Below are 26,374 nucleotides of genomic sequence, written 5' to 3'. Positions count from 1 at the left end.
AATAAGACAGTGCAAAGAGACAGAAATTCTGCCATCATGTTACTTTTATTTAAACAGGCAGGTGTGCTTTTAATGTAAGTGGTTTTATTTTTATTAATACTTGATGCTGAGTTTTGAACAGTACTGTACCCAAACAATTTTACAAATATAATGCTCAATACACTGTTTATTGCTCATTGGTTTTGTATGAACATAAAAACTGGAAATGAATGTAAGAATAAATAAGGCACCCTACTAATACGCTGATTTCATGTATTGTAGTAACATGCACAAAGTTTCATTTTGCTTTCACAAATCACTCTTCTCATTTTCCTTATTAGAGAAAAAATAAGTTATTTGGGCAAGGGGCAATGCTTGTCTGAAAAGTCAAAACTTGAAAGCTGTTTCTAATTTTTTAATTTAACCTTCCACATTACAAAACTAGCCTTCGTAGAGCATGTCCCAATTTCTTTTTCTGAAGACAAGAAGTATTTTTGTTCTTCTTTTGCTGTTACTAGGAAACATGCCTTGCAAGAGGACTGTTCACGTACTGCTTGAGACAAAAGACCTGACTTGCTTTTTTATCTGCATTTTCTTCTTGTACTGACCCCGCTCAAAAGATAAAAATGCAAAGGCATCTTTACTGACTTATCTTGTGTGGCTGGGCCCGAATCAGTGATCAGCACAAGGTGGGAGCTCCACAGAAACTGCTTAAAAGCCTTTTTTTAATTTCAGGATGCCCAAAATCAGGACTTCCCAACAGTTTCACAATTCCTTCTGTCCAACTGTCTTTTTTACTCAAAGGTCCATGTTGGCTCTCACCCTGTTTCAGGGCTGAGGAGAACAGTGACACCTCGGCCAGCCTCACAAACTTGTAAGCTGCTAGGGTGGAAATCACTTTGCAAAGGCTTCAATGATTTGACAACCTATTGCCGAAGTGCTGACAAATGATCAAATAAATGAACCAGAGAGATGGGGCTCTGACCCCACTCCAGCTGCCAGCTTTCTTTAAACAGTTTGTTACATTCTTTTTAGAAATTATCTGAAACAATAGCAGAGACAAAAGGCTTGGAATTTTTTTTTTATTATTTAAAGCAGATCATATCATAATTTCCTGATGTTCTAATGTTTATTCTTTAAAACTGAAATGTTCTTGTGGAGCAGTATAAACGTAACAGATAGAATCATCAAGTTTACCAGTTATATGAAGTATGTATTACATATATGACAACACCCAGCTTTACATGAACATTGAAATGCAAGATGTCTTTTAATTACATAAGTTATTACAGTACTGTTTTAAAGGAATCTTTTAGTTATATGTAAACACTATAAATTAGCTGTTTAAAAAATAATCACGTTAAGACAAGTATGGCATTGACATAGTTTAAAAAACAATAACTAGCCCTAAATCTGAATACTCTCAGGGTAGAACAGCAAAAGTGGTTATCAATCTAATGCTATGGAATAACATGCTGAAATTTTGACTTATGTGAAGAACCAGTGCTTTTTGTGTTCCCTCCTTTTGTTTTCACATTTTAAAATTTTCACTATCAGTGCCCTAAGGAGTGGGCCAACTTCTTACTGTGTGTGACAGGGTAATATATGCTATTTTGAGTGTTGCCATTCTCATATTAAAAGCCATCTAAATTAAGTCTCCTAAATATTTACTGGTTTAAATTAAAATCCTGAGGAATTATAATCTGTTTACTTGATGGTTTTGGTTAAGTGCAGTTTGATGTATGCAGAATGCTGTTTCATTTAAGATCATTCTTAGTAAGGCATATTAAAAATAAATATAAAAGTGACAACATAATATTTAGTTTCTTGCTACAAAATTTTAGGCAAAAAATATTTTTGCATGTAGTAATGGACTTTATCCATTTGCTGGCTTACAGGAGTTAAAATTTGTGCATTAAGCTTAACTGCCCTTGTCGGAACGTGCCACTGTGCTATAATAGTGGTCCAAAGCTACATGCTAAAGATTTTATTTCCATGCTCAAACATAGCTTGCACAAACTGCTTGAAGACTCTGTCCATGTAAGTGCACTTCCGTGGCCATATTCCTTCCAGAAAACCAATATGGCCTCCGCACGAAGTCAGAACCAAAGCAACGTTTGCATTTTGTTTGGCAGTTTCTACTGGTATAGCTAAAAAGGGGGAGGAAAAAGTTTTAAGTCCTTATCCTTCTATGAAATGCCAGCCACTGAATAATTTCTCTTAAAGGTTTCTCACACTATATATGAATAAACATGCACAACAATAACATATGCTTAAATGTACTGCCCGCAGGACATAGAACCATAGCTGTGTTAAAAGCCATTTCTCTCTTCATCATTAAGTCGCCTTATCTGTGTGATTTTTCTGGCTGCTGTAAAAGTTTCAGAAATCACTGGGCTTCATCTTTCTTTCAGTCCCACTGATGGAAAAGCCCCCATGTTAATGCATATTTACAATTTGGTATAAATAGTGTAAGTGAAAGGACAAGCGAACCTGTAGTTTTTAACCTGTGTTGCAACATTTAGGTTTGGAAAAACTGAGGAACCTAGGACCTTAATTATGAAACCTGTTCTTTTTGTAGGAGACTCCAAACACAAAACCTTTAATGTCACAGTAAGATTTTGTCTGTAAGAGATCCTATCAGCTAATATTAAAGATTATGCTGGGTTATCATCATTATTTCTGATTTGCCATACACTTACACCTGCATGTTTAGACCATACCATGCAAACACACTGGGAGAGAGTTCTTGCCCTGAGGAGCTCATAATCTAAATACGCAAGGTAAACAGAAAAACAGGAAGGGCAAACAACCACGCAAGGACACAGAAAGCTGCTCCGCGTCACCCAGTATGTTAGTGGTTCTCTGCTGAATAGTGACTACTAGAAAATGATTTAATTTGGAATTTAGATTATTAGAGCAGATACTACAAGGATTTTTCTTTTGCTGGGTTAGTTTTCAGCTGGATCAGCTCCCTGATCTGGTTGCCCATGTTAATGCCAGTATATGAATGGCAGGAGGCACAGTCAGATGGGGACTGTGGTGAGGTGGCCCTTACACTGACAGCCTACAGTTAGCTTACAGTCATCAGTGAACTACACCTGAGACATGCGCTGATCCTGAAATGTGCAGAAAGGGAGACTTCAGTGCATTTTATTTTGAATATGCACAGATGTGTGGCTTTATCAATGCTATCGCTTCAGCAGTTCACTTTGTGAAAGAAAGTAAAGGTCAGTTAGCACAGTCTGACATTCGTATGACTTTACAAATGGCTTTTCATTGTGATGGGATGACACTATTACCATATGAACTGGTTGACACAACAGTGGAGCTTTATGGTGCTGTGGTGGTTGTGCTCTCAATATACAAATTAATTTATTTAAGCAACTTCCTCTGAGTTTAAAGTATGCTAAATATACTCCTGAACAAGCAGAAATCCCAATACATTTCAGTGAAGAATGCCTTTTAAATTTCCACTTTTCAAATAATAAACTTCATGGAAAGGAAAAAAGTAAAAATCATACAGGATTTTTTGATTATTCAGGATTGACAGAAAAACAACAGCAAAAGATGACATGCTTTGTCCAGACAGAAGGGAGTAGTAGGAATTTCACTGTATTGTCTAAAGAAGGTTACAATTCCACAAGAAAATAAATCTGATTTTAAGTCATACACTGCTAAAGTGAAAATACCTTGGCAGTACAACACAAAGCAGCAAGTCATTTGCAGGATTTCTATTGCTGCCTCATCTACGTTAAAGTGTTTTTGAAGAGAGATTTTTAATCAGGTTCACTTTTGGGGGGGTTCAGTTGTCCACATCCCTTTCTGATGGAACTTCCTTCAGAGACATTTAAAGCAATACTGAGGCAAGACTAAAAAGAAAAGTCAATGAAATAAAAGCCTAGGGCCTGCCAGCCTTGACTGGGAAATAGCACAGGCTGAAAACAAGAGATGCAGAAAACTGTGTTATTTCTTGCAATCCAACATGTGCATCATTTTCAGACTCCAGGCTTGGCAAGCGCTTGTCTGGAGTTTTGCATGAGTTAATCTGCCCAGCAATCTTTGATAGGGCTCCCTTGGATTCTGTGGGTGAACACATTGCCCTGTACAAAGAGAGTGGCTATGATTCATGTCAGCTTCTGCCAACTCCAAGGGAATTTGCCTACTTATCTCTACCAAGCTATCTGCTCCTCTTCCTCTAGTAGCGCATGGGCCATGTTAAACAGGATCCCGATAGGAAAGCAGGGATCAGACTCAAGCCCAATTCCCCCATTCCTGCTTCAGGCAATGAATGAATTGCACTTTCCACGGCCGTTCTGCAGCTGTCTCCCTGGTCACTGAGGGGGCTAATGGACAGGCTTATATGAAAGGGCATGGGCAAGAGTGTGTGAGGAGAGACAGATTTGATCTCCAAGAATCAGAGATAGCATGAGAACTGCATTGATCCTAATGGATTCAGGATCAGCTGCCTACTAACGTGAACACACCTCTTGACTAGCTAAGATTGTGCAAAAACATGGTAGTCATTCTCTTTGTCAGACTAGTGTCAAAGGGTAGAGAGAAATATCCTTTCTTGCCAAGAAAGCGCTTTGCTGGCGTTGTGGAAGGGAGATGACAGTAAATGTCTCCTCTGCTGTGCCAACCCAGCTGGAGAAGCCCTTACAGGCAAAGCTCACTGTGACCTCAGCATACCTGTCATTCAGAAGTTGCCAGCGTAATGATACCTCCCAAATCAGTTTGCTGGTAGTTAATTATTCATTCCCAAACTGATCAGCAATACTGCAGTGGGTGCTATGCACTGCCTGCCTCCAAACAGCTACAGCAGCTCTCTCCTAGAAGCCTATCAGCACTAGGATGCTGGTTATTTTCCGTGCCAGGTAAGGTGCGAGCCACACACAGGTCTTTACAGATGTCATCTTCCCCATCCCAAAGTTTTCCCTATTCTAACTAACATGTGTTTACAGCAGAATTCTGCCACAGATCATCGCCCTTATCACAAGCTCCAGCACTGTGCTGAATATGCAGTCATTTGCTTCCCTCTGCAGTGAGGATTTTCAGGAGGTGCTGAGTTTGACCTGCTGTTACCTCTCTGCTCTTACCTCCCCTACGGTGAACAGGAGAGCCTGCCCTTGGCATAGTTGGTCTTGATACAGTTGGGTCATCATTTGTATGACTTCTCCCCAGCAGAGTTTCTTGCTCTGCAGCTTCTCAGGAGAGAATTTAATATGTTGTGCTGCTGTCCAGTGCCAAAATGCAAATGATGCTTGGCCGTCGTGTGGTACTTTTCTCAAGGCTGTTTCTAGGGACTGTTAGCCATCCACAAATAAACCCACAATGCAACAGAGCAAATTGTGCAATCTAAAGGGCAGATGAATGGAGCGCTGGATGTGATGCACTCTAGGATATAGAATGGCATGACAAAAGATACTACTGTTCATTTTTGTCCACATGTAACCTTGTACTTATGTTTCTATTGACCAAAATCTGTACTGCTGTTTGATCTAGCAGGCATAGACCTGTTACTTCTGATCACAGAACCACAATGTAAATACGTATGTGCAGAATTACCTCATTCAAAGTCAATTTCTTGTACATGCTTTGCAAAAAGTATTTTTTAAAAAAGAACAATAGAAAAACATATGCATGAAGAAGCATCAGTTTAAATAAGTCACTGCTGTCAGACTTTCTGTTCAATTGTTTGGTTGATTTCTCCCTGTTCCTTAAACTCTTACCCTAATTGTTATCCCTCTGGGCGTTCCTTGGCCATTTGGTCTCTCCAGACCAACTTCATTCAACTGTGCTGTTTACATAATAGGATACAAAATAACACTTAAAAGCAATTACTCAAAGTTTGGATTCAGAGGGACAGAAAAAGTTCAGAGAGTTCAATAAAAAGTATGACTGAGCTTCAGACATGGACTTATTTGGCACAGTGGATCAGGAGGGAGCTGGCATGATACCTAGCTTAAAGGGCAGGCTTTCAGCTTGGGCACAACACTCACCAGCGGCAATTAGCTAAGCATTAGTACAGTGAAATTTAAGTCAGATGCCTAATACACTGCTTAAAGTCTCCAAGGAGAAAAATGCCACTTCAGATGAAAAGTTAAATGTGACACTGATAATGAATGCTATCATTCCACCTTCTTGATTTATTTTTCACACTTAAAAAATAAAAGGGCTTGACTTGGTTATATTACATATTTCCTGAAGCAGTGGTTCGTTTAAATAAGTTATGGTGAAAGAAGTGTCATGCAATGAAGAAAGCATTTGTTTTCATTCGTTAGTATTATGCAATATGAGACCTGCATTCCAGAATTAAACTACAGATACGCTAGCTGCCAAGCTCTATGAACTTTAAACAGCAACGTTAAGGAAGGACTGCAAATTAATTGTTTCTTCCTAACACTGGATTGAGATCAAAGGGCACATTTTCACGATATATTAAAAAATAATTGCTGGAAAGTACAAAGTGTACCAAAAAGCTACATGAGAAAAAATGATCAGGTAGTAAGAGGCAACAGAGACAGCATCTGCACTTTTTAAGGGAAGTCTCTCTTTATCTCCATATTGTATAGTAACAAAGCAGACTTGGGTTTGTATCCCCCAAGCTCTGTTACAGAAAGATAGATGTGGCTGGCTTTTTATAAAGGATACTTAAACACAAAGGAATTCTGGCACAGCTTTCTCCCTAATGCATTTTCTAGGCCTGTTTCCCTGCTGTCAGAAACTACAGCTATCTACAACAGAGGTGGAAGGTAGCTTAAAAGCTAGTAGGTATTACTGGGGGGAGATGAGGCATGAAATAACCAGTCCCCAAAGTCAATAAAAGGCTGGGATCTGGATGAGAGGAAGTTTTATGGCTTTGAATCCATTATACAGTTGTGAGCGGAAACTGCCTCTGGTTGCCATAGGCTTACATGTGTCCACACACTTTTAAGTCAGAAAAAACAAGCCAGTTGCCAGAATAAAGTCACCTCCCAGAGTAACACCAGTCCTTTATGTTGGCTAACATAAAACAGCCTGCAAAAGTGTCAGGATGAATGAACTCCAGTAACTGATGGCAGCAGCTGTAATTTCTAGGCTGCTAATCAGGGTGCCCTGTGTCCCCTGCCAGTGCAATGTTTCACATTGAGGGTGCATAACACAAACGAAAAAGGAGCCAAGGAGAGACACACATAACAGAGTCATGCTAGTTGCTGTAAATCAACATTGTCCTGGTGGCCCTTTCTAAGGTAAACTTGTCAATACAAGGACAACAGTTTTCGGCCAACAGCATTAACTCTGTGAACAAGGAATAAATGAAAGCCTAACCAACCAAACATTTTCATGGAGAAAGGCTGGTTAGGGTCAGAGTTTAAGAGAGGATGGACAGTCATTACAACAGACTTAACGCTTCTTGTTTCAGAAGTGCTGGTGCTCTACCTCACTCCCTTCTACACTGCAAGACTTCTAAGGCATTCCGACAATAGGTTTGATACTTAATCCTACACAAGAGACCATCCCTATCATCCACTGTTCACCAAGAGTTGTGTTTCTTTTAAAAACCAGCTTCAGGGGAAGAGACGTCTGCTACAGCTGTATTCTAGGGGACTCAATCTTTTGGCTAGTCAAACTACACAATCACAGAACTGTTGAGGTTGTAAGAGACCTCTTGAGATCATCTAGTCCAACCCCCCTGCTCAAGCACAGTTACCTAGAGCAGGTTGCCCAGGACTGGGTCCAACCAGGTTTTGAGTATCTCCCATAGATGGAGACCCTACAACCTCTCTATGCCAGTGTTTGACCACTCTCACAGTAAAAAAGTGTTTTCTTGTGTTCAGACTGAATTTCATGAGGTCAAGGTCAATGGTTGGCTCTTGAGAGCTGGAGGTTATATTCTAAAATGAAGAGACAAGGGAATGGAGTATCCGCACTAGCTTTAATCTAGCTAACAAAGGTCCCAGTCCCAGTGACAATAGGCTGGAAAGGTTAACAAATCCTCCAGGGACAGAGGCACACTGTCTGGTTCCCTGCTGTTGTTACTTGTGCTAACTAGCTAGCTTATTCCTGCCACAGTTACTACTTCACTTTAGAACAGAAACCACAAACTGAGCTAGAGCTAAACAGAGGTGAAGCCATTGTTCCTTCTCTAAGATACTTAATGGCAGAAGCATGGTACAGCAGATCACTCACCTTGCAGTACTACGGGGAAAGTCATCCCCAGGGTCATAAGACCCATAAAAATTTATCTTCAGAATCACTAGCCAGATTTTATATTTGCATACATATTTTAGGGTCACAGCCCCATCCATTCTCATTTCCAGGACATTATATGCTTATAACAGAAACAGTAACTGGCCAATTTCAAGGAAAAAAAAAAAAAATCCAACAGAGGCTAGTAAATACAAAGGGACTAACTCTGTCTCAGAAACTCCCTGAACCACAAATTGTTAAAGGTGGATGCAGTATTCTGGAAGAATATTGCTATGTTTGCCCAGATCTTATTTTTTTTTTAAGCCTCTGTTTTGGCCAATGTAAGGGATAGGTAGTTTGGCTAAGCCAGTTACCCTTTTTTCCCCTCATATTAGGTGGCTGTCCCCTCTCTATTGTTCATGCATAGCATGGATGTTTTTCGTTCAAGAGGAGAAGAAATCAGACTGTCTTTTTCTAGTGCCCTCTACCGGAGAGGCCCCTTCTCTTTGTGTCCCATTTGTCTCTAACAGGTCTTTGAATTATAAATAGTAGCGTAAGTGTGTGTGTCTTTCTGTATGTGTTGCACATCTGCCTACAGATAAATAGTACACACACGCACAGTCTCTTCCAATTCCTTCATTCTGTTTGTTGTTCTAGTCTGTTTGCCTACTCACTTTGGTTTCATGACTCATTCTACAAGAATCTCACTTGACTTGTGGTGGCAGAAGAAAACTTCCCTGAAATAAATCAAGTGTATAAACTTCATATTTAAAGGTGTCAGGTGTTCACTGCTGAAGACTGTCCCCTCAACCAGCTGTTCATTATAGTGGTTTTCCTCTGCATTAGCTTTTGTTCTCAGACACTATAACCAATATACAGACCGCAGGAACAAGCATGTCTTTTTAAGACAGTTAAAAACAGGGTTTTGATCTTTAGATCAAAAGCAAAATGTTCATAATGATCATGTGTTTTGCAGAAAATAGAAAGAAACAGGAAAGCAGTTTTCAGCCTGTTACTAGCTGATATTGCTGCTTCATCTTCTAGTTAGTTTCTTATTAATTTCAACATGCCTCCTTCTAGGAGCTCACCTTCTCTGTATCTCTTCCCTTACCCTAGATTTTGTCCTACATGCTAACTTACATTTTTTCTTACTTTTAATTGTCAGGCACTGGAGGTGGCACAGGAGATCAACAGCTGAGGGTTTCAAGTCATCTGAAACATAAGCAACTTCCAGACATTCCTTGTAAGGACTGGATTGAAAAATGGCAATAAAAAAATACTTGTTTTCACTTTCATTGAACTCTGAATGTCTACAATCCAGACATCTGAATCCAAGTTCCTCATTATAGGCTCTCTTCATACTTGAATAGAAACGGGTGCTTCCAAGAGGGCAATACATCTAATATCTTCCTTACAATGAGATAACTCACACCCTAAATGTGCATATTTCTTTCTTTTGACTGTAAAGAGTCTACTAATGGCTAATGACTGCCACCCCATGTGCTTCTGCATCCTCTACGAATCAGGTCTCTCCATCATCAGCTGTTTTACATGTGTCTTACATTGTAAGTAAATTGCAAGACTGATCTGTCTCTGGAGCTTTTGATCCTATGTACAAGTAACATTTAAATACACATTTAAGCATTTAAATACATGAGTTCATCCCCAGACCGATGTAGTTTGTCTTAATGATTGTGTATACAGATAAATACATTTTTAAAAGCCCAAACTTACCGTGACCTGGTGAGAAAACATCATCCACAGAGTTTAGACATAACACTGGAATTCCTACTGACTTCAGCTTGCGACATGGGCTAGCATCTTCATAGTAGTCATCGATTGTACGATAGCCAAACATGACTGAAGTGAACTGCTTATCAAATTCTCTAACAGTTCTAGCCTGAAGTACAGAATTCAAACAGGGAACTATGTCAGCATTTGGAAAACAGCATCCAGCTAAAGCAGAAGTAACATTTTCACATACCTTCATCACAAGATCCATATCAAATAATTTCTCCAACATTTGTCGATGCCTAAAAAGAAAGAGAGAAAAATTGGAGGGCTTGGTTTTTTGTTATATAAACAGATGTAGAAGTCCTCCGCTTTACAGATACATTTATAGAAATAACTCCCTAACAAGAACATGCTTGTTTTTAATTTTCTGTCATATTAAAAATCTGCCTGGAATCCAAGAGCACAAGAATTGTTCATCCATATGCAGGCACATCCAGCAACTTAGTAAGAATCTGCCTAAGCCATGAGAAAGATGCCAAAGATAAGAGAACTAAATATTTGGGAATACAAAATACACCCTAATATTATAAAGCAAAGGATGAACTAGTCCTTTCCATGTTTTTGCAGTCAACACTGACTTAAAAGAATTAGTATACATACATATATACTCAAAGTTAGTATGTGCATGTCTAAAAAATTAAAAAATCCATTCACTTCATCCATAAATATAGAAGTACATTGGTCTTGTGCCAAGTCCCTTGAGGAGCAGAGAAATTTAGTCACATTGATGACAATCTTTCTTGCAAAGATCCTTTTGATTTCAAAACTTACAGAAGAATGCAGACAGAACAGTTATGTGAAGTGTTGTTACAGCATTAATCTTGCCAATATTATTATACCTGCTGTAGATCTCATGCTAACATCCTTCCACCTGGCTAAACAGTTCAGAAGGCAACTCACCTGCTGATAGAGGATTGTAGACAAGTAGTCAAGTAATAGTTGAAAAGAAGCCAGTTTAGTGGCTTCTCCAGAGATTCTACAGATTCAAAAACATTCCAACCCGCAGAGAAAATTGCAGCTGCCATTAAAGGAGTGTCTCTGCCAGTTTTGCCCAGGTAATTTAAAAGAAGCATGCTACAAACAGAAATGAAAAACAGAAACATATATACTATCAAATTGTTTGCTTCAATTTAAAGCAAATATAACAATCAGCCACCTTTCTGTCTGTTTTTCAATAGTTTCTTGTATCAGCCCTAGGGTTGTGCCTAATACTTCTGAACGGTAGTCAATGTAATCAACATATGACTCATGAAGTTTGCTTTCTCTGCTGTCAGAGAGGAACTGAGTGCACTGTGTAGGATGTGGGTAGGAGTGCATTTAGAAATAAATAGAGATACTAGTCTTATTTATATCACCAAAAGGGAGGAAAAGGTCAGAAAAAAGTATCTGACTCATGGAACAGGTATTCCCAAGTTGTAAAATGGTAAAACAAGCTCTTGGTCTTCCTTATCCGATAAATCTGATCAATGTGCCTGACAAATGCAAGCTGCCCCTGGCACACCTGCCTCACTATGAAGCTGTCTTTTGGTTTGAAGGTAATTCCTTTACCCCACCTCACACATGAGAGAACACAGCCTTTAAACAAAAGTATGTAAAGAATGAAGTGTTGGATAATGAAAAAAACTAGCAAAACAAAATTATGAGCCAAATAAATTGCTTAAGTCTTGCCTTTCTGACCAATTGCAACTTACAGTCTCTACTGCTGATGTATAGTTGAGTTGAAAAAACGGGACAGTTCACCAGAAGCTGACCCTTCAAATGTAGAAAAATTAAAATAGCAGGAAGAGAGTAAAAGAAAAATACTAACAGAAAAGCTGTAAGTCTTACTTTACTGCCTGAGGCCCCAAAGTTTACAACCAGCATTTTAATAGCAAGCCTTTAACTCAAAACATTACAGGTTTTACAACTTAATATAGCTCCCTGGACCACCAACACTCTGTACCTTGGCTTCATCTACAATACTTCAGGAGACAGCAACCTTTAGCAAAGACATCATGAACCAGCCTGCCATCACAGAGACTTTATCCCCATGCACTACCTACCAGATCATAGGACAGCAGTGCAAAAGGGAAACCAGTCTTTGGTATTACCAAAGACTTGCCAGTTGGTAGGAACCAGCAGGAAAAGAACAGCAAACAGCACTTGGGAGTGGGCTCCTGCCATCAGCTCACACAGTTGAACCCAGTAAGGAATAGGAGTCAGGTAGCATATGTTCCCTCTTACCCACAGAAGAGGAAGCACCTGTGAGTCACCAGTCAGTATACTGTAAGAACACTGAACCATAAACCAATAACAAAAAAAAGTTGCAGTAGGGGAAGAAGCCACTTCTCTAACAGAATTCACAGAATATATGTGGTAGAGAGAAGGTTTAGGAATATTTATGTTAGAAAACAAAGTCCCCTTCTGAAATAATACATACTGAAGATCAATAGAACAAGTGGGCTTTCATTTACATTTACACCTTTGTGAATTGAGTGGGGTTTTTTTCTTCTTAATTGGGCAAATGTGTCCTGGATAGATTAACTGGCTATTCAGAAAATTTTGAAAAGGGATAGATAACAAAAACTATTGTAAGATTAAGACAAGTGGATCATTTTCACAATATGCCCCTGGTGAGATCTCTGCTCCTGCTTAATTTTAAACATGTCAGTGCTCCAATTAATTTTGAAGCATGGAAACAGTCCTCATGTGGATGATTAAAGACTCTTCCAGTTTTCTGTACAATTAAGCATATACTTTCTCTTTGTGGTTCAGGACATTAGAAACATATTGGAGGAGGAAGGTGGAACATCTTGCATAAAATTGCCCAGTGGTGGTGGTGCGGTAAAAGCCAGGAACACAACACTGATCCCCTGTGCCATACTAACAGACTTTGCCACTATTTAGGATACCATAACTAGGTTAAGCCAAGGACAGAAATGACACTAAGGACTGAACTGGTCTTTTGTACCAGTTGCAGAATGGCTAGCTTCTACTGCACCTTCAGCCCTGAAAACCTCGTACTTCACCTACTACACCACAGCCCTCTTAGTTCTGGTGTAATGGTGCACCACACATGAAGCTACCCATGAAGAACTACTATGCTTTAAATCTGTATGTAAACATTGAAACAAGCCTCTACTGCAGATTCTTCTTTGACTTTCACCATTTCCACTGAAACATGTTTTTGCAATACATCATGTTATTTCATGTTTTGCACGCAAAAAAGTCTAAGCTGGAGAGAGATAGCATGCCGAGAGAGATAGCATGCCAAGAGAGATAAGAGCCAACAGGCTTGCTAACCTTGCAAAGAAAAGTTTTAAACTAGGTTTGTCAAGGGAGGGAGAGCAAAGCCTGAAGAGAAGTGAAGGCTTGGCAGGCCCTGATGAAGCACCCAAGGGATAGTATAATGGGGGAGGCTCTCATGGGCAGCATGACTGTGGCCCATCTCGTGCTAGCACATGCACGAACACACAGCATGGGGAAAAATAGGAGGAATTAGAAATCTGTGCATAGTCACAGAACAAGTTTATTGGATCACAGAGACATGGAGAACTCACAGGCAGACAAGAGTGTGCCATGATGGATGCAAACAGACTTCATGAAGGCCTTGAAGGCAAGAAGGAGGCTTTGCACCTTAGACAAAGAAGCCATTTAAATGCACAGAACTTTTCCCTGGTGCAGGTTATAAACCAATTCAGAGCTAATAGGTCAAAATCAGATAGGAGGTTAACAAAGGGGATATCACGGTGGATGTCTGCTATAGACCTCCTGATCGAGAGGAGTAATTAGAGAATCCAAGTCTTTGGACAGCTAAAACAAGCTTCATAATCAGCAGGCACAGGGAACTGTAACCATACCAACATCAGTTGGAACAGCAACACAGCAAGACACAAGCAGAACAGATTTCTGGAGGGTATTGAGGACAACCTTTTCATACATGATCAATGACCCAAATAGGGAAAATGTTCTATGGATCTGCTACTAACATGTAAGGGAGAACCCGTCAGGTATGGAAGGGTACAGAACAGTCTTGCCCACTGAGATTATTCAATGGTGGATTTTTAAGATCAAAAGTGAGAGGGGAAGGTAAGCAGCAGAATTATAATACTGGAGAGAGTTGGCTTTAATTTGGTCAGGGATCTGGTTGGCAGGATCCCATGTGAGATGGCCCTGATGGGCAAAGGGGTCTAGGAGAACTGTTTGACCTTAAGGATAAGTGAACATAAAGCACAAGTGTACATTCTGATGTGCAGGAAGTTGAGCAACAGTGGCAGAAGACCACATGGAGGAACAAAAAACTCCTGACTGAGTTCAAGAAGGAAGTATCCTGAAGGTGGAAGGGGGCTGCCTGGAGAAACAGTCATTGCCCAAGCATGCAAGGATGCTGTTAGGACAACTAAAGTTCAGCTGGAGTTGGAACTATCAAGGGATATGCAGGACAACAAGAAAAAGGCTTCTGCAACAAGAAAGGCTTCTGTTGTAGCCGTTCTTGTACATTGGTACAAAGAAAGGCTCAGAAGAGACAACATCCACTCCCTTCCCCTCATCATTGAAGCCAGTCATCTCATCATAGAAAGCAATCAGATTGCTCAGGCATGCTTTGTCCTTGGCAAATCCATTTACCTTCTTATCCTTAATATGCTTGGAATTGGCTTCCAGAGGATCTTCCCAAAGAACTGAGGTTAGGCTGACCAGCTTTTATTCCCTCCTGGGACCACTATTCAACAGAGCAGGGAACCTAGTGACAAAAGATTTGTAAAATACCAAGGCTACCTGTCTTCCCTGTTTTTAGTGCTGAGGTCTGTTCTCAGGCCTCTGAGGTCCCTGTGCCTGGCAGAGTATAGGAGAGTGAATTATTACTCATGGCAGAGGAAGATCGAGTTACAGCCCAGTTATGCAAACTGGACATAGACATGTCAATGGGACCAGGTGAGGTGCACCAAAGGTCCAGAAGGAGGCAGCCAATGTCATTATGAGACTGCTCTCTATGACTTTTGAAAGGTTGCAGCAACTGTGGGATATTCCTGATGCCTGGAAAAAAGGCACCCCTCTGCAAGAATGGCAAGGAGGAGGAAATACAGGCTGGACAGCCTAACCTCAGCACTTTGGGGATATCCCCTGGAAGCCATTTCCAAGCATGTAAAGGTAGAGGAGATGGCTGATAACAGCCACCATGGATTTACCAAGGTCAAAGACAACCTAATTGCCTTCTATGATGAGCTGACTGCCTTTTTTGGTTAGGGGAAAGGAGTGGATGTTGCTTATTTTGACTTTAGCAAGGCTTGTCACAGTCTTCCATGGTCTCCATGTAGCCAAACTGGAGGAACATGGTTTGAATAGGTGACCTGCAATGTGAGTGTAAAACTGACTAGACCACTAGGCTCAGAGAGTTGTGATCAGGAACTTGAAGTCCAACGGGGGTGATTGGACCGGTTACTAGTAGTGTTCCTCATGGGGTCAATACAGAGGCCAACACTGTGTAATGTCTTCGTTAGCTGGATGATGAGATGGAATGCACCCCAATGAGCCTTGCAGGTCAAATTGTGGGGAGTGGCTGTGAACTGGAAGATAGGGCTGCTATTCTGAGACACCTCAACAGGCTGGAGAAATGGGCTGGCAGAAACCTCATGAAGTTCAACAAAGGCAAATGCAAAGTCCTGCACCTAGAACAGATTAATAACTGGACAGAGAGCAGCTCTGCTGAAAAAGACCTGGGCAAACTGAACATGACTCAGCAATGCACCCTTGCAGCAATGACGACAACTAATGGCAATGCTGTGCTTTGTTAGTATGAGCAAAACAAGCGGTGTAGGGAAGAGTTTATTTCCCTGTATTTGGCACTTAAGAGATTGTATCTGGAGTAGTGTGCCAAATTTTGGGCTTCCCAGCAAGACAGACACTGACATACTGGAAAGATTCATATGTCTTGATACTGAAGACACTGGCAAAATCCCAGCAACATGAATGAAAAAGATGTGCCTGATTTAAAAGGCTTCCAAGTTACTTATTTATTTGATTATCAATAACTAAATTGCTTGAACAAATCTGTATTTATCCCAAAGCTCCTACAAGTCATTAGTAGATTAATGTCAATATACAGGGCTATATCTGCCCACCCTCCATAAAATTTATCAGAAAGAAGGGAAGTCTCAGTAAGTTACCACTGTGTCTGCAGTATTTCTAATGGAAGTTCTCCTCTCCTATGATTTTCATTAAAGAGGCTGTCTGAATATTTCTCCTAGCTTCTAGCAGTGATTTTTCTAAGCAACTGTGCTATCATTGTCTGTTCTAGCTGTGCTTTCTGGAGTGAAGCCAGGACCCAGCAAGTCTTAATACCACATGCTATGCCAACCCATACCGGTTTCAACAATACTACTTCTTGCTTCTGAGCCAGACAGAGCAGATACCTACATCTCTTCCAGCTTAACCTACCCACACACTGCAGAACCCAAACAGAGTGAAGATAAATCTTGTAATTTCCAGAGGTTGCTAAGAAACATGGTATGTTAGCTCTAGTTCCTATTTTTTACCCCTCTGCTCCAAAGACAGCTTTCCAAAGATCGTATTGCCCACCTGTTTGGCTGTCAATCTGTCTGCTAGTGTTTCTTGTCTTTCTCTACCCCCCATAACTTTTAAATGTTGGCCAATTTTTACCTTCCCTGACACAGAGCTCAGATACTCAAAGATACGAAGTTTCTAAAAGTCCTCTGAATATTGACTGTTAGAGGCAGACCCAAGTTAGTTGCAGTTCAGTAAGTAATGCAAGTATAGCAGAGTAATAATTTACAACCAGGCTACAACAGTCTTATTTTATGATCATAGTTAAACTGAGACTTGTGTTGCATAATACCTTACCCTCCCATAGAAACACCGGCTGCCATGAACGGAGCTGAGGGGTGCAAGCTGTGTACATGGTGAATAACGGCCTCTAAATCCTCTGTGTTAGCTGCACAGTAAGTCCTTGGTGTCTGTAAGGAGTCAGAGGGAAAAATGCCATCATAAGCCTTTGTATTATCCTTTAAGGACAAAGCAAACTGAACAGTGGATCATTTATATAACAAGATAAATTTAGCATTTATCATGAAGCTGTGCTAAATGGCAAATATAAACCCAGAGCATTTCACAAGGAGGTGGAGGAAGGAGTTATACTTGTTATCATTACAAAATAAAACACGTGACAAATATCCTCAGTATCTGCAACCTTCCGGTCATTAGCTGAAATCTAAACACAGAGCAACGAGCTAAACTAGATAGAACTAGATAGGCATGGATATTTTTAAAATACCCTGAGGAAATGGAAACATATCGTAAAGGCTGCAATTTACAGAAAAGAAAGTTATCATGACAATTTTACCATCTTCACCCACATGCAAATGCAAAAGAAAATATTAGATTTCAAGTTCTGACAGCTAGTATTTGAAAAGTAGCCAATATTTAGATTCTACACACAATACAAGCAAATAAATAGATAAATAAATTCACCAGTGTCACTTACCTAATTTACTAAAATATTCTATTAACTAAAGCAATGAAACACATATATATTCCCCCTTCTCTATCTACTATCAGTGTCTCTTCAAATGTTGAACTGAGACTTGGAATGACTTCCACTGGCATCAATGGGATTTGGGTAACCCCTTCCCTGCTTTTGAAGGGTAAGCACAGCATTTGAGCCTAACTTGCACACACAACTGCTACAGGCCACAATCTGGGGTACTATCTGGAGCAGTATAAGGGAGATAAGTCCTTTTAGGTACAATAAGAATCACAATAAAATAAGTTTTTTCTAATGGTGTTCTCTAGTTTTCATCTACAGCAATACAGTTGCTACTAACGTGTTAGTGACCTTGACTTAACTATAGGTAGTGGCTGGCCTGCCAAAATTCAGTATAAACATTAAAACTAAATATAAAAATACTTAACTATGAGTTAACTGAACTTATCTGTTGCCTGAAGCAACAATGTATTTTAAGGGTTATTTTTTTAAAGTGCTTTCAGTTAAACAGCCTGGATATTTGTGGGCAATTTTAACAAGTTTAATTAGATGAAACTGATTACTTAAAATACATTTAACAAGAATATTGAAATCCTGAAGTCAAAGATAAAAAAAAGGATAGAAAAGCTAAATCTGGGTAATTAAAACTGAAGATATTCTTAATTTCCATTTATGTTGCATTTCCAGTTCTTGTCCACATGAATCACTCTTCACTGTTTTGCACCCTATTAATTATAAAAAGTGTGAATGTGTTTTATTTTAATTAAATTGTCAAGTTCACAAGTTAAAATAAATTATTTTTGGTAACTAGGGTCTAATGTATTCTAAGTGAAAGTGTACTTGATTAAAAGTTTATAAAACTAGAGAGATATCTTGCATTTTAATTTAATTTCAGTTAATTCCTGACACTTTGATGTCTATCTATTTACTCATTGTATAAAGATATTTTTAAAACACCATCTTAGCTCACATTGACTGTGGTCAATCTAATATTTGATTATTCCATAACAATAATTCACAGTAACTTTCAATAACAAATGAGAACAGCATTTTAAAACTGATTCTTTAAATAGCTCTTATTTGGTGTAAATTTGAATCTATCTTTAAAAAGACTAGGAAAAGAACTACTTGCATGACTGATTTCTACTGTGGTGCTTGACTATGCTTCAAACTCATTAACTAAGGATTTTATATTAAAATGTAGAAACCCATCTGCAGAAAATGTGATAATTTCATCTGGTTTGCTTCACAGTAAGATCTTATAAAGCTTAAAGCTGTAAATCCGATTACAGTAAAATACACACAATGCATCCAAACAAGAGATCTTTTCTCTTAACGATTCAGAAATTCATCAATAAGGACTTTGTGTGTCACAAAACTGCTTTGTAGATCCATCTCCAAAAGTATGCAGAAAACTACTCTTAACGTGGCAATATTTGCATTGAAATGCTTTATCTGATTATGGGAAACATCTGAGCTTTTTAAAGTTTTGAACCAGGGGATTACAAAATGCAAAACAATACCGAGTATTATGCACATTCATTACAGCTGCAGAACTGTCAACAAAACGCATATGAAGAAACAAATCTTATTCAGCAATATTTCATCATGCCTTGTCCCTAGCTGCAGAAAATGTTTAGCTTCAAGACTTTGCCATTTGTGGAATTGCCAGTTATTTCTAAGCAAACATATTATGCCTGTCCCAAATGCAAAAAATGTCTTTTGTAGCTGATTTTGTGTCATAATTGCTGAGAAAAATACAAGAACACATTTAACATCTAGGATACGGCTACCCATAAAAATCTGGTTCATTAATTCAATAACACATAATATGGATCAATTTTAATGGCACAACTTTTAACCATATGAAAATCTACTTTAAACTCATGTTGGCAACTCATAGTGGGAAAGTAATTACGACTGCTTATATTTGGATTTGTATGTTAAAACAATGGGAGAAAATTGCATTGATTGAACAGAATTTCTTGGATGTGTGCATTTTAGATATCATAGTATTTCTGGAAAGAAAAATGTAAGGATTGTTCATTTTAATGTTACAGATATTAATAATTTAAATTATTTCCTAAAGTGAAATGTTCACAAAAATTGTGTGTTGACCAGTTGACCTCTGAGTTTTAAAATAAAAGATGGATATTGGCACATGATTGATCTACTAGATGACTAGATTCTTTTCTCTGCATTTACAACATACACTGTGAGTTTCTCTCATTTAAATCCAGCTGTACTAATAGACATAAATGATTCCATATATACTGCTTATAAGTGACAGATGTTTATCTTAGAAGTCATCCTTACCAAAAGATCTTCACCAGCAATTCCCCGATTGTTAAAAACCACGCATCTAAAAATTGAGACAGTAAATTCAATTATACACATTGTTCACTCCACTAAAAAAGATAACACACAAAAAAATGAAAATGCATAAAGAAAAATGGGCCACTTCTATGAATAAGTTCAGCACATAAATATTTACAGTCCTACAGATCCTGAAGTCTGACCTGTGTGGAACAACCTTGAAACCAAAATGGAGTTCACTGAAGTCAGTAGGACTCTATATGAGCTCTGTGATTTGCCCATCGAGGTCAGATTGCAGAATGAGAGCCCCAGCATTTACCTGAAGATAGTACATGCATCTTGTTCTGCCTGCACTCTGAGCTGGCCAAATACAAGCCATAAGCTCTGCCAGTGCAGGGCTGAGCCTAAAGCAGTGCTCTGAAAGAGAATGTCAGAGATCCATGTGTAGACATCCTCCAAAGCTACATAACTGTATTAAATAGCAAGAAATGAGCCAAATCAAAATTATGACAGCTGCATCCAAGTTGCAAGTTCTTGGGGACGGGATGCCTGTGGGAGTCTCTGAGTTTTCTAGCAGTATTACCATGATTGAAGGATCTACGCTTTCTTAAAAAATCTTACTTTTCTATTACTCTTCTACCATCTCATTGTAATAATTCTGTTAAATAATATATACATATTTTAGATGGGTTAAAGGCATGAAAAATTACTTATTTTGGTATTTTTCTCAAATGTTGCTGTTTAAAAACAGAATTATAACATTCTGCTGAAATCTGACCTAAAGCTCTCCTTTCTAATGCTATACCTTCTTTTCTCAGCTGATCAAATGCAGATATTTCTGGAATTCTTTCAGGAATACTTAAAAAATTAATAGTAAGAAGTTGTTGATTTGAGGGCTTTCCTCCTCTCGTATTTTTTGCTGGTAAGTTTTAAAGTGATTTTAAAAGTACTTTGAACAGTTAAAGTGCTACTTTACTTAATTTAGTAAAGCAGTTATCCAAATCTCCAAACAGAGATAGCCAGACATGTAGATAAAAGTTCATATATATGTATTTGAAGAACTTATTATAGTCAGTATCAGAAGCCAATCTGCAAAGACAAAATGTAATATTCCAAATACAGATCCTGGAACAATGACAACTTATTTTAAAGCACAGCAGCAGCAATATGCTTACATAAAGGAATCTACTCATTGACTAATCCACTTGTTTTACCCAACTTTGACCAGAAGCCTTAATAACAAAACTAAATAAAGAAGTGACAATTAAGAGGTGACAAACCTCTTCCTTAACCACCACCAGTAAGAGCAGTCTAGCTCTCCTTTCTGCACTCACAAATTTGAGGCTGCTGAATCAAGCAATTTTGGCATTCAGAAGCTGACCTCCTCTGAGGCCTGCTGCCAGCAGCCCATCCACACAAGTTTTCTTGGAGCTCAACACAAACACCTTCTCTAGAAAGTGTAAAGGTAGCACAAATACTGATATAATTTAAGAAGCAGCAGCAAAGGCCTATGCAGACTTAGCTTGTTTTCACTGCAGTCTCTGGGGCACCTCTGTAGATACTAAAACAGCCCTTCCGAATGTACTGCCTGTTATATAATTCTACTATTATTATTACTAATAATACTTTCTTACATAAACTAATGTCTTTAGATTTCATTTGCCTTAGGAAGGCATCTTACACATATACATACTTATATTTGATCTTATTGGAAGAAGCAAAATACTAGCAATGAAATACAACAGCACCTATATCCCAGCGTTTCGCTTTGATGGATCATATGAAGAATGTAGGATTCCTTGCTCGTTCCTGTCAGGCCAGGCAGTAACAGGACAGTGGGTCTTGTGCTGGCATCCGGATAATATAAGCTGTCATTATTATCAAACCAATCCAACGAAATCTGTCCTCCATCTGCTGTTTTAATGAGCTCACTGAAAGGCACATTTCAAGACAACACTGATTAGATGGAAAAATACATGCATACTATTAAGAGTACTTACAGTGTACAAATTACCAGGTATGAATTCTGCATTTTTAATTATGCTTTAATACTCAAAGTGCCACCTAACTACGTACGTTTGCATGTTCACCATTCAGGAAGAGCCACACCTACAGCTGACATGAGTTAGCACAGCCAATTTGTGGAGTAATTCCTGTTCCCAGTAAATGAAGAGCTGGCCTTTCATGAATTGCTGCTGATGTACTGGAACTTGTAACTAGTATGATTTTCGGCATTGCCTTCTATTTTATATAGGCTTGTGTACTGCAGATTTCTTTGGATCATCTGAGAATCTTTTGATAGCACACTGGGCAACGTGTTAAACATTTATCACATTTTTTTCTCTTTATCCAAAGCAGCAGCATGTATAATGGCACTTTGTTATGTTTGAAACACACAGAACACAGACACGCACTACTATATCTTTCACCCTGTATCTCCACAAACTTTGCTAGAATGTACTCTCAAACCATGTATCTTAAGAATGCAAAAAATATTATAATATCCCAAGAAGCTAAGCATGCATTAAACAATGACAAGAAGGTTTCATTCTTTTTTTAGAAACATACAGCATCTTCCCTCTTCCTGGCAATGAAGATCTTGTACGAGACAGTTGGTGTAGGAACTACCAAAATGTAAGCCTACCTTGCATTTGATTTTTCAATTGAAAGTCTTGATAGCACCTACTTCATATTTTAAAGCTCTTTAGCCTTGTTGGACTCATTAGCTCAGCTTTGCCCTTTTTCAGTAATGGGAAGTAGATGCAATGCTGGTGTGTACTGCCAACACAATCTCAAATGGTGCAAAATAAGCATTGCCCCATGGAACTATGTTTCTTCCCTCACAAACCTTGAAATAGAGACTATACAAGAAGGGCTAGAAAAAGTGGACATGGCCATACCACTGAAAAGTTTCCTAGTTACTAAAACTAAGGGAAGCTGCTAAATGCTAAATCTATTCTACCATGCAAACAGAGCTGAAACAACTTGTGCTGCATCCAGGTTCCGGTGCATAAAAGTACTTCTCCTTAGGTCTTGTGCCAAATGCCTCATTTGCCAGACTAAGTCTCATTTCTGTGTGAGAGAGATCAGCCGAGGACAAACACTAAATATAAGTTCTTTCCCTTTTAGAATTTAGGCATCAAAGAACACAACATAAACCCCAGAGGTGAAAGTTACTCTGAAAATCCCAGAAGTTTTATATATTTGAAACAAGGCTAAATGTGGCCATGCTATGGTTAAGATAGTACCTGTTGGTTCAATAGACAGGTACAGTGATTGCATGACCTTTGCAAAATGATGGCATTCAAACACCAGAATATTTGATATACCAGATGACTGTGCTGCCATCCAGAGAGACCTCAATGGGCTGGAGAAATGGCTTGACAGGAACTTCATGAAGTTCATTGAGGGGAAGTGCAAAGTCCTGCACTTGGGAAGGAACAACCCTATACACCAGTACAGGCTGGGGGCTGACGGTCTGGAAAGCAGCTTGGCAGGAAAGGACCTGGGGGCCCTGGTGGACACCACACTGAACATGAGCCAGCAATGCTCCCTCACAGGAAAGGCGGCCAACAACCTCTTGGCTGCATTAGAAGGAGCGTTGCCAGCAGGTCGAGGGAGGCCATCCTTCCCCTCTATTCAGCGCTGGTGAGGCCACACCTGGAATTGTCACCAATATTTCAGTGCTCCAAAACTCTCTGAGCTAAAATAGGGCCATTTGGGAACCTTGACCTTTTAAACCTACTGTATATTGAATCCAGGACAGAGATGGTTCCAAGTCTACGATGGAGTTGTAAAGGCAGGCATAAAGCAAAAAAAATGGGCACAAGCTTGAGCAACAACGGTAGCCGTGACACAATCAGAGTAAGGTAACTGCTGGCTACCAAATCAGTTACCTTCCAGAAGAAAGGCACTTACTTCCTGTACTGTACTTGGGGTCTAGAGGTGATAAAGGGACGCAGGAGTGTCTGCACCCGACCTTCCCAGCACCAAATGGTGGGATAGTAAGTTTCGGTCACAACAGGGCAATATTCCTCAAGAAAGCGGCAGAAACGGTCATTGCTGGCCACCAGCTGGGGTTTCTAGGAAGAGAGACTACAGTCAGGCAAGGGCATTCATATAAAAAACAAACTGACAAAGAAAGAGAGAAAGAAATGAAAGCTTGTTTAAATCCTCTCCCAGTAAACTAGTTTCTTTCATATAATCATTTCAATGCTTTTTCCTGTCATGGTAAAGAGATAAGTAAACAAACCCCAAATGAAATGCCAAAATGCCCAGCTGAAAAGTGAAACGCACTAAACGTAATGGATTCCTTACCTATTTCTAATAACATGCTATTCTAGCTCTACTTTTACCAGCATTGTATCTGTCACTGACAAATCAAAATCACACAGTCTCACAGTAGGTGAGAAAGATTTTACTGACTCAATTTTCTTGCACCGCACAGAAATGACGTTTAATCCATGTAGTTTGACCGTGTACCTGCAGTACCTGTTTTAACCTAGTAGGACACTCTGTCTCCCATCTCATACTACGGTACAGAACTGCATTGGTTACTCATCTCAATGTTCTGCATGCAGAGATTTTTCTCACAGCTTCTGTTTGTATACCAATTAACATGGAAATCCCTGTATACCAAACATCCCATGTTTTAGCAACCATATTTCTTAAACTTCTCTTTTACACTGACTCTCCAACACACAAGCATTAATAGGACAATAATAGATGATTTGAAGAAAACTGTTACACATACACAGCTGCAGTGGCATGTCCTCCCTTCCTTTTTCTCCTCTGACCAAAATCAAGTACCCTTTTCTCAGTGAAGAGGAAGGTTATGTTCTCAGCGGTTCTATGAAGGACTGTGGCAACACACGTCTTCCACCGTCATAAATCTTTTGATACGCATATTTTCAGTTGATTAGGCATTCAACGAGGCACTCTCACCACGGGGCCACTTTAGGTCAGATCAGGCTCACTGTATCCACGTAATTTGCGAATGCCTAATTTATCCGTGAAACCAGTACTAACCAGAAGATGTGCAAGAGTGTCCTAGCCCCCAAAACACTGCAATAGTGGTACGATGGTATCGAAGGCAGACATGAAGGCAGCAAACTACTTTATCACCTGCCCTGTTAATAAACCAAAGAGGTCGAGTTTTTGTCGTGGAGGGAGGGCTCCTGACCTCCCTTTCCAAACCATCGCCCCCAGCCAAGTTCTCCCCCTAGTACGAATGCATTTCGGGGACGCCCGAGGCCAGAGCCCCTTCCCCTCCCAGGCCGGGCACGAGCAGAGGAGAGCTCCCTCAGGCCGGCTGGCCCCCGGGGGGCGGCTGGCGGGCCCCAGCGGAGGAAACGCCTCAGCGGTTCACGGGGGCCCAACGGCCCCGGCGGGCGCGGGGGGCTGCGCTGCGCGGCCCGGCCCGGCCCGGCCCGGCCCGGCCGCGGGGACGGGCCTGTGCGGGGGGCGAGCGGCGTTTCGGCCAGCCGGCACCCCGGAGCGGCACCTCCAGAGGAAGGACGGGGCGTGTGAGGACGAGGCGGGCGCAGCGCCCTGCCCCCCGGCCAGCCATGTCAGGTGCCGACGCTCCCCTCGCCAGAAGGGCGCCGGCTGCCTCCGCTAAGGGGGGTGGGTCGAGGTGACCTTCGCGGGACGGTCCCCGCCAGGACGGTCCCCCCGCGGCGGGACACCTGCGGAGCCCGCCCGTCCCGCCGCCCTCCCGCTCACCTTGGCGATGCTGCTGAGGTAGTAGCAGGCGTAGGCGACGCCGAAGCCCAGCACCAGGGACAAGCCCACGCCGGAGCCGAAAAGCCCCACGCGGACCTGGCTCTCCAGGTAGAGGGAGATCTCCCTGGTCAGCACCTGCCAGTCCATCGCACACGCGGGGCGGCAGCGCAGCGCACCCCGGCGCGGAGGGAGGAGGAGGAAGAGGAGAAGGAGGAGCTGCCGCCCGTCTGCCGCTGCCCGCGGACCGCTCCGCGCTACAGCGCCGCCGGCGGCATCCCCGCACCGCCCCCGGACCGCCCCCGCCCCGGCCGCCGAGGCCTGCGGGGCGCGGGCGGGGGCCCGAGGCCGGGGCCGGCTTGGAGGGGCCGAGGCCGGGACCGGGCTCGGCGTGGAGAGGCGGGCTGCGGGCGGGCCGGCCGCCTCCCGTAAGCGGGCCGCTGGGCTGGGCCGGGCCGCGGCGGCCACAGCCTGGCCCGCAGGGGAGGAAACCCTGAGGGAAGCGGCGGGGCGCGGCCCTGGGCGGCGTGGGGCACCTCGGCCGGCCGGCAGGGCCGGCTTCTCCACCGCGCGGCCGCCGGCATCGCCCGCCTCACGGCAGGTGCCTTCCTAGGGCGCCTTCGGTGTCACCTTACCCCTGCGCTTTCCCTCGGTCAGGGCGTGTGGGGTCAGATAGGAAAGGGACCCGTCCAAAACCGTGAGGAGCAGCTGATGCAGGCGTGTGGAAACTCAGTCACTCCTGGACAGGCAGCGTGTCCCCTTCCCAAACACTCTTACCTGTACAGGACACAAGTCCTGCATCGTAGAGGAGGAAGAAGGGACGCCGGGGCTTCCAGATGCAGCACTGGTTAATCGGTAATTTCTGTCTAAATATTTTAAGCGAGACTGAAGCATGCAACTGCTTTTCCACTTCTC

The 26,374-nt window shown here is 41.2% G+C and overlaps 1 protein-coding gene across 5 annotated transcripts; it reads right to left on the bottom strand.

Moving 5' to 3' along the window:
- Positions 1-26: 26 nt before the first annotated feature.
- On the bottom strand, positions 27-26,374 carry ABHD3 (abhydrolase domain containing 3, phospholipase). 5 transcript variants are annotated; one of them, XM_030011718.2, is made up of 9 exons: positions 26,237-26,374; positions 23,657-23,820; positions 21,487-21,669; positions 19,739-19,784; positions 16,783-16,895; positions 10,846-11,019; positions 10,136-10,184; positions 9,886-10,051; positions 27-2,129 (listed from the first exon to the last, which is right to left on the bottom strand). In XM_030011718.2, the coding sequence occupies exons 1-9, from the start codon at positions 26,351-26,353 to the stop codon at positions 1,951-1,953; spliced, it is 1,191 nt and encodes a 396-aa protein (XP_029867578.1). In that variant the 5' UTR covers positions 26,354-26,374; the 3' UTR covers positions 27-1,950. The 5 variants fall into 5 exon arrangements, with proteins under 5 accessions (XP_029867578.1, XP_029867577.1, XP_029867581.1 ...); XM_030011717.2 differs by lacking the exon at positions 26,237-26,374 and adding an exon at positions 25,463-25,713; XM_030011720.1 differs by lacking the exons at positions 27-2,129; positions 26,237-26,374 and adding exons at positions 2,136-3,851; positions 25,463-25,713.

This window comes from Aquila chrysaetos, chromosome 4 (assembly GCF_900496995.4).
Source record: "Aquila chrysaetos chrysaetos chromosome 4, bAquChr1.4, whole genome shotgun sequence".
NCBI classification, from domain to species: Eukaryota; Metazoa; Chordata; class Aves; order Accipitriformes; family Accipitridae; genus Aquila; species Aquila chrysaetos.
The sequence above is the reverse complement of the archived record's forward strand: the minus strand, read 5'-3'. Positions and strand labels throughout refer to the sequence as shown.

Excerpts from the sequence above, each read along its gene's own strand:
- ABHD3 (XM_030011717.2), bottom strand. The coding sequence starts at position 25,609 with ATGGACTGGCAGGTGCTGACCAGGGAGATCTCCCTCTACCTGGAGAGC. Across the intron at positions 21,670-23,656 it reads CCCCAAGTACAGTACAGGAA|TGAGCTCATTAAAACAGCAG; the intron begins GTAAGTGCCTTT and ends TGTGCCTTTCAG. Across the intron at positions 10,185-10,845 it reads CTACAATCCTCTATCAGCAG|GCATCGACAAATGTTGGAGA; the intron begins GTGAGTTGCCTT and ends CTTTCTTTTTAG.